Source organism: Dendrobium catenatum, unplaced genomic scaffold (genome assembly GCF_001605985.2).
Source record: "Dendrobium catenatum unplaced genomic scaffold, ASM160598v2 fragScaff_scaffold_674, whole genome shotgun sequence".
In the NCBI taxonomy this organism is placed as follows: Eukaryota; Viridiplantae; Streptophyta; class Magnoliopsida; order Asparagales; family Orchidaceae; genus Dendrobium; species Dendrobium catenatum.
Genome location: NW_021319136.1, coordinates 247125 through 254765, shown reverse-complemented (window position 1 = coordinate 254765; position 7641 = coordinate 247125). Strand labels below are relative to the sequence as shown.

The window sequence follows — 7641 nt, the reverse complement described above, 5'->3', positions numbered from 1 at the left end:
GCGTAAAATAATTCGCCGGAAACATTTCCGGCGGATTTCCGACGAAATTTCCGCTGGAAAAATATTTCTGTCGAAATTTTTATACGCCGGAATGCCAAACAAAAAAAAAATTATATCAGACAGACCATTGCGCGCTCCGGCTGCTCCACGGACGACCACAGTATGAGAACCTTCAACATAGTTAACATTAATGGTAACATCCCCATTGTGAGATTTAATTAGAATGACCAACAAATCCATCACATCATTAGGATTAACAAGGTTAGGATTGACATCCATGACATGTTTAATACTAGAAAAAAAAATGTTTAATACTAGAAACCTAAAAAAACTCATCCACTGGCAATAGTATTATCAGCTTCTTGGATTGAGGGATTAATATTCACATTAAGCTCAACCTATTTTTATTTATTAATAGCAACCTTCCTCAAATGAGGATGTAGATGATAACACTCATGCTTAGCATGACCTAATGTTTTATAGTGATCACAAAATGATGGAAAGTCATTCATAATAATTTTTTGCGCTTGACTAAATTATTTAGACCCAACCAATGCTACTTGGATACTATTTTGTGATATCTAGCTCAACAAGCACTCTCACAACCGATGGTTTAGAGCCAACAAATGTAGCGTTATCCACTTGTAAAGGACGACCAAAAAGACTACCCAATTCGTGTAAAATTCTTGGAGAGAAAAATGATATCTAAGCTCAGGAAAAGAAATCCATATGGGAATAATAGGTGATTCAACCGAGATATCAAAAAAACGAGACCACTTAGTTAATTTAATAAAATAGTTGAAGACATAGTAAGATCTATGACCAAACACATGACTATAATCCATATCATTTTCCAATTTAATTAGCACATATCATGGATCTAAAAGAGTGATTGAAAGTTTCCTAAAAAGTTTTAGATTAAAGAAAAATTGACTAATCATATCCAGCTTAGGTCTACGGATAGTAAATTTTTCGATCAGGGGAAATTGAAAAGGTGCAGTTAATGCATCGACTTCTTCTTATGAAATCCATAGGGCCATCATTCCACAATGAGTTGTAGGTTTAAGATCAGAAAAAGGGGAAAGCATCATAAGATCCAGTAATAGTAACATTAAGAAAATCTAGATCCGAAAAAGAAATGTGATTAGATGCCATACTCATGGGGGGAACCCCTGAAGCAGGAGCAACCATAAAAAAAACTTAAAAATGTCAAGAAAATAAAAACTCAAGCGATCTTAAATATCACTATATATTTTTGGTCCAAAGAGTAAATTTTAATCATGAAGTTTAAATTTGAGGGTGCTAATATTGAATAGATAATGACTATTTGATAGAAAAATAGAAGAGAAAAATCATTAAACCTCTTTAATCAAAGAGCATAATATCTTGAGATATAAGTGTAGAAAACAATGTGATATACCAATAACTTCACTGTAAATTTACTTAGAGAATTTAAACTACTTCAAATATATAGACTAAAATTTCATGGCGCTTGATTCAGCTCCTAAGCTTTACTCTTTGTTGGTAAGCTACAAAGCAAATCACGTGCACATGTAAGAAAACTACCGACCCAAAGCTCTTTTGTGCTTTACGAATCTTAAAGGTCGACCTTCTCCTCTTTTCTCTCTCACTGTCTCTCTATAACACTCTCTCACTTGCACTTTGCAATCAAAAAGTCATAAAATACAGCCTTAAGGCTCTTTGATTTTTCAGTTACTTCATCTCTCTCTCTCTCTCTCCCTGCACCCTACTTTCACGCTCTTTTAGACTCTTTTTTTCCTTGTCTTCCTTCTTTTTCCTCTGATTCAAAAAATCAAAGGACTGTCTTCTTTTCATCACATCATCATCTTTTTCATGCAATGTTTGATCACTGTGGCCTTCCCAAAGTGAAATCAAGATTGAGCTTCTTTGAACTATTCTCTGAGAGGTAAGATGAGTTAAAATCTGAAAGCATATTCAAGCTTCTTGGTCGTATTTTGTTCTGCACCATAAGACCAATACAAGCATGATATTTTCTTAGAAAATTGTAAGATAAAAAAAAAGGGAGCAAGTGAAATTTGGTACCTCAAAGCAAGGCAAGCTTCCAATGGTTGACTCCTTTAGCTTGTCCGGGTAACAGTCTCCCCTGCTGCAGATATCATTCAACAAGCAGGGGGGCTATTATTTTCAACCAGTGAAGATTCTTGCGGAAAAAGGAAAAATAATAATGTTAACAGATAAAGGAGGCATATAGCCTTCTCTTCATAAGGGACTTTTTTTTATGCTACTGCTAAAAAATGATTGGATTTCATTCCAAAACATGTAGAAAGTGAATAAGTATAATTCCTATTTTTAGATTTCAATTTCCTAAAATTAAAAAATAAATACATTCAATTATAATTCATAGAGCTCTCTTTCGTTTTATCTTTTAACATACAACAATAATAAATTAATTTAATGTGTTTGAAAGGATGAGTTATGCTGTGGAAGAATTGATTAAGTGATCATGAAATTGACAACTGCTGAGTTTATATAAAATTAAATTAAATAAACATCACTCTTAACTTGTTTGATAAAACTCAAGAGATTAAGGCTTCGTTTGGCAGACTTTTTCACTGTTTTTTTAAAACAGTTTTTTATACACAATTTTCTTAAACTAAAAAGCTGCTTCAGAAAGCAGTAAAAAAGCTATCCCAAACAAAACCTAAATCTATTCACTTCTACATAGTTACATCAATGCTGATTGTAAGAAACAAAAAACAAAAAGAAAAGTTGTAATCCCATGTGATAGACCATTGCCCATAAAAAGAAACTACAAAGAAGTTTCAAGTATTGAAAGTCTTTTATACTAAGGTTCAGCTTCATAGTACTGTGGTAGCTAGGGACCCTTTTGCAAGCTTATAGATACCAACAAAATTCCAAAGGAGGAGAAAAGAGGATAGCTCTTTTGATGCAGACTTTAAAAAAAAGGCTTGTTTCTTGAAGTGGGAGATGAGATAGATTGGATTCTTAGTCTTTTTTTTGAACCACTAGAAAAAGATAATTGCACCATCATAGAGGTCTTCAATGCCTACCTGATCCTGGACAGATGGAACAAAGCTATGATACTTACTGCCTTTTGTGAGCACTTGCATGGAGATTGTTTTTAAATTTAGAGAAAGAGAATGAGGAGAACGTGGAAAGCTTTATATACTTAAATTATTCATCTGGCTGATGAGGATTTACATTTTGGTAATGGCTGCAGGTACTTTGGACGCTTAATCTTATGTTTATTCTTGGCCTTAGTGGAAAACAGTTAATCTTTTCCGAGAGGTTATTCTTCTCTTCCTAAGCAACTATATTTGTGCTTCTACTTTATTTTTATACTTTAATTAAGATCTTTGGTGTTCTGGAAGAACTTTAGATATGACTTTTGATAGATGAGAATCATTTTTATGATCACCTAAATCATTCCCAATATGTTTATTTTAATAAACTAATAATAATTATTGCACTTTTATTCACATCATTTAAAAATTAGGATTAAGGCTTTATTTGAGACGGTTTTCTTACTGCTTCATAAAGCAATTTTTTAGTACAAAAATTAAAACTAACGTATTAAAAAGCTACTTTAAGAAGTAATAAGAAAGCCATCCCAAACGAAGCATATTTTATTTTTTTAATCTTTGTTGATTGTGATTATTTGCAGCATTTTAGTGTCAGTGCTTTTGATCTTATAGAACACTTTTTTTTAATCACTATTTGTATGATTCCATCTTAGAAGTGTTTGTAAAATAGAATAAACATTAATCATAACATTAAAAGAATAACCAAAGATAAAAATAATTGTGACGATAATTAAATTTAGCTACAATATTTAGAAAAATTGGGATTATAACAAAACATTAGCATTGATAAAATTGTATGCATATTTAAAAATTCCTTTGCACTTTTCCTGCTTGAAAATGAGGAAAGCTTCTTTATTACTTTATATGATGATAGCAACCTTGATGTGAAAGGAAGTGCTAATCTTTCTCCAGAAACCGAATATATATGTTATTTAACATATTTGAATAATGAAACACCAAAATATAAATGAGATAAAAGTTCAGCTTGATGTGAATATGGTTTCACACTTCAAAGTTTTCTTATATGTATTTAAAAAATGGATTAAAATTTATATTACTGAGTAATTAAGCAAGAAAAACATGTTCTCATTGTTTATTAATGACTAATCATTCATCCACTATGCACAGCAACTTGAGATTTGTGCACTATATGTTGATGGCTGTTCTAAGTTTAATTTTTTTCTTAATAAGTACTTATTAAACAAAGCACCTTTGTTGTTAATTTTTTAATAGCCAAACTTAAGAAAATGCTTAATTATACCTTGAGGAACTGCTCCATAATCCATAAGATTTCGTGGAATTTTGATCTGCTGGCCTTAAGTTCTGAACTGAAGAGTGATCAGTTCCCGGGGAATTGTGAGAATCAAACAAGTTGTCGTCGGAGATCTCGATGGGCTCACTTTGACCTATATAATAAATATTATAAAAGATTTCTAAGATAAACAGTTCTATAGTTCATAAAAGAAGATTGGTGAAATACTGAAATGTCATAACGCTCATTGTTTCCTTGTCAAAATTCAGTTAAGCACAATAGTAAGGCAAAAAGATTTTATTTTAGGCTTTGTTTGGGGCGATTTTTTTATTACTTATTGAAGTAGCTTTTCAGTATAAAAATTAAAATTTTTTTACCAAAAAGTTGCTTCAAGAACTAGTAAAAAAACCGTCCCAAATGAGGCCTTAGTTGATAAATAAAATTTGAATAGAATATAGCGAGCCAAAGTTTTTACTGAGAACCTGAAGAAGTTGCGGCCTTATCAGTGGTCTTGACAGTTCGATACATCTGCAACATGCATGAATAGTTCAAAGCGTAGTTAAATTATAAGTAGGGGTTGGAATATTTAATCAAGTTTAGCACGTAATTAAAAGCTTAACATTTGGATTTATAAATTATATGTTACCTTCTTTGTGTAAATGTCATTTATCATAAGATTTTAATGTCATAAACATGTAGAAGCTAAGTTACCACAATTTGTTTGGAATTAAAAGGAAGCTATCTGTGCTTGCAGCTTTACATGCATTTATTATAAATACTATCATCTAAGATTATAGGCGTAGGTAGCTAAATAATTGTGTAATGATGGCACATTCGTACTTAATTAGGTTCTCTTTAAACTGTGGTTTTCGTTAACAGTGATTTTTGCAGTATTTTCTTCCGTCTTTTTTACCTTCAATGGTATGCTTTCTGCTTCACAAGGAAAAGCTGCTCCTGACTCTTGGAGCCCACAGCTCTCTATGTTGGGGAGAGATCAGGGCACAGAGATAGAGATAGAGATAGAGAGAGAGAAGGGGGAGGGGAAGAGAGAGAGAGGGGAGAGGGAGGAAGTACCCTGCAATGGCATAAAGAAAACAAAGAAAAAGAAAATGGAAGCAAAAGTCTAATATTTCATTGTAAAGAAAACAATTTTTTGTAAATGTTTGAATGTCGAATATCACAGGCAAGGTCGCAGATGTGATTTTACTATGGCAAAGAGCCAAAACAACAAGAATAAACAAAGCATGGAATAAAACAAAAGACGAGCAGCTAAAAAACCTAGTCAAGAGAGAGAATCGCTTATACAACAAAAACTAGAAGTCTAATTGCAAGGATTCAAAAGAGAGAAGAAAACGTAAAAAGAAACATCTCCACGATCCTACCTGCAGGTGCGATTTCACATGAGCCAAGGTGAGATCTTTCACATCCATAAGCTCGAGAACCGATTTTGGGGTCGCCCCTATGATAGGAGTTTATCAGAAAGGCAACTCAAAAAAAGTTTTTTTTTTTTTTTTCATTTTTTGCAGAACTTACTTTCATGTCCGCCGAGGAGCTCAACGGCATGAACGAAGCGAGCATGGAGAGTGGAAGTCCACCGCATCCTGGGCGCTCTCATGCTCCTCTTTGCTGGAAACCTCGGAAGAAACCTCGACGGCGACCTCGTGGAGTCGAAGAGGTGAACATGGTGAGGAGGTGGAAAAGGGAAGGATGGAGAGGTATGGTAGACTGGGATTCCGCGAATGGGTCGTAGAAAGGCGAGATCTTGGCGTTGGGATTCATGGAGTAAAGGAGGAGGATGTGAGATAGTTGCGGTTGAGGGAGAGGGATTTGTGAGGGAGAGGTCGAAACCGATGGTTCCCGCACCGTCGGAGGACTTCGCCGGCAGGAGGGGTGTGGCGGAGGCGGCGGTTCTTCTCCAAAATCCCAAGTCGATGGTTTCTTCTGTTGAGCCGTTACTCCATCTTGAACTCGGTTTGCTGCTGCTTGGAGGGCTTATCTGTAGTGAAAGGTCTGGTTGAGCTGGAAACAGCTCCATTGTTTGTCTTCTTTGGGATCAAAAGCAGAAGGGAAAGAACCTCTTTCTATCTCTTTTTCAAAACACACGCACAAACACGCTTCTCTTTTGTTACTGTTCTTACTTTGTTCTGCTTTCTCTGGTTTCAGATGATGCTAACTAGCTACTTGCTCCTTTAGTGTTGATCGTTTTAGTTCTTTTCTCTTGCACAGAATGAAGTGCGAGAAGAAGAGAGCTGTGATAAGAATGAAGGGCACTTGCGAAGGCAATGGAATTGGAGCTAGCTCTATGAAGAGGCTGAAAGGAGTGGAGGGCTATAATCACCCTTGAGAAGATGTGGTGAAAGTATTTGTTTCTTGCGTCCTTGTAGGAAGTATATGGTAGAAAATGACATTTGGAGAGAGAGAGAGAGAGAGAGAGAGAGAGAGAGAGAGAAATGAATGAGTGTTGATGGTTCGATTCCCTTTCACCCCAAGCTTGTGTATTTGTGATCTTTTGTAGGAAAAGGTAAAAAATTTAGTGTAAAGTCTTTAACTTGTGGGGAAGTGATTGCAAAAGAAGAGTTGCTGCTATGTCTCCAACCATAATGGTTAGCACCATTCAGTCGCTCACTCATTTAATTTGAAAGTTTGGTGGACTTTGTGTGCTATCACAATCACCTATTAATCCCCTCATGCTTCCGATTTTGAGAGATCCTCAAGCGATCATAATCCACAAAATAATATTTTTAAATAGCTGTTTTCAATAATTTTCTTCATTAAAACTTAATTGCTGTAGAAAACTATCCTGAAAGAAGCTTAAATTTGATCTCAGACCGCTATTTACTCTTAATTATTATTCAGTCATTTCTCTCTCAATCAGACTTTCCGAAACGGTACAAAAATACTTTATTCGTCCACATTTTCATTTGTTAGCCTGCTTTTTTCCTCATTGCCCTTTTTTGCTTATTTCCTTTTTCTTTTCCTGTTTTTAATAATATTTTTTTGTCTATGTCATCTTCTACGGCTGGAATGGAAAGTTGGGAGTCCACTTTTTTATGTCCATATGAACATTTAATTTTTCCTATGTTAAGTCCATTTCCATCTCATTTGTATTTCACCCCTTTATTCATATAATCAAATAATGTCAAGAGAACTTGCAATTCAATATATATGGATTTGGGATAAATTTTTTTTTGTGCGGAAACTGAACGCAGCTCTACATCCTGAGACCAACCAGAATGAGTCACGTTAGTAATATCGAGCGCGATACCGAACAGTAACGAGCCGCAGTACCGACGTGGCTCATTC

The 7641-nt window shown here is 34.7% G+C and overlaps 1 protein-coding gene across 5 annotated transcripts; it reads right to left on the bottom strand.

Moving 5' to 3' along the window:
* Positions 1-1352: 1352 nt before the first annotated feature.
* LOC110114578 (probable transcription factor KAN2) lies at positions 1353-6724 on the bottom strand. Of its 5 annotated transcripts, none has more exons than XM_020847502.2 (6): positions 5872-6724; positions 5721-5797; positions 4821-4866; positions 4348-4492; positions 2065-2125; positions 1353-1920 (listed from the first exon to the last, which is right to left on the bottom strand). In XM_020847502.2, the coding sequence occupies exons 1-6, from the start codon at positions 6371-6373 to the stop codon at positions 1714-1716; spliced, it is 1038 nt and encodes a 345-aa protein (XP_020703161.1). In that variant the 5' UTR covers positions 6374-6724; the 3' UTR covers positions 1353-1713. The 5 variants fall into 5 exon arrangements, with proteins under 5 accessions (XP_020703161.1, XP_020703160.1, XP_020703163.1 ...); XM_020847501.2 differs by having other exon boundaries at positions 2065-2128; positions 5872-6718; XM_020847504.2 differs by having other exon boundaries at positions 1746-1981; positions 5872-6718.
* Between the last annotated feature and the right edge of the window lie 917 nt (positions 6725-7641).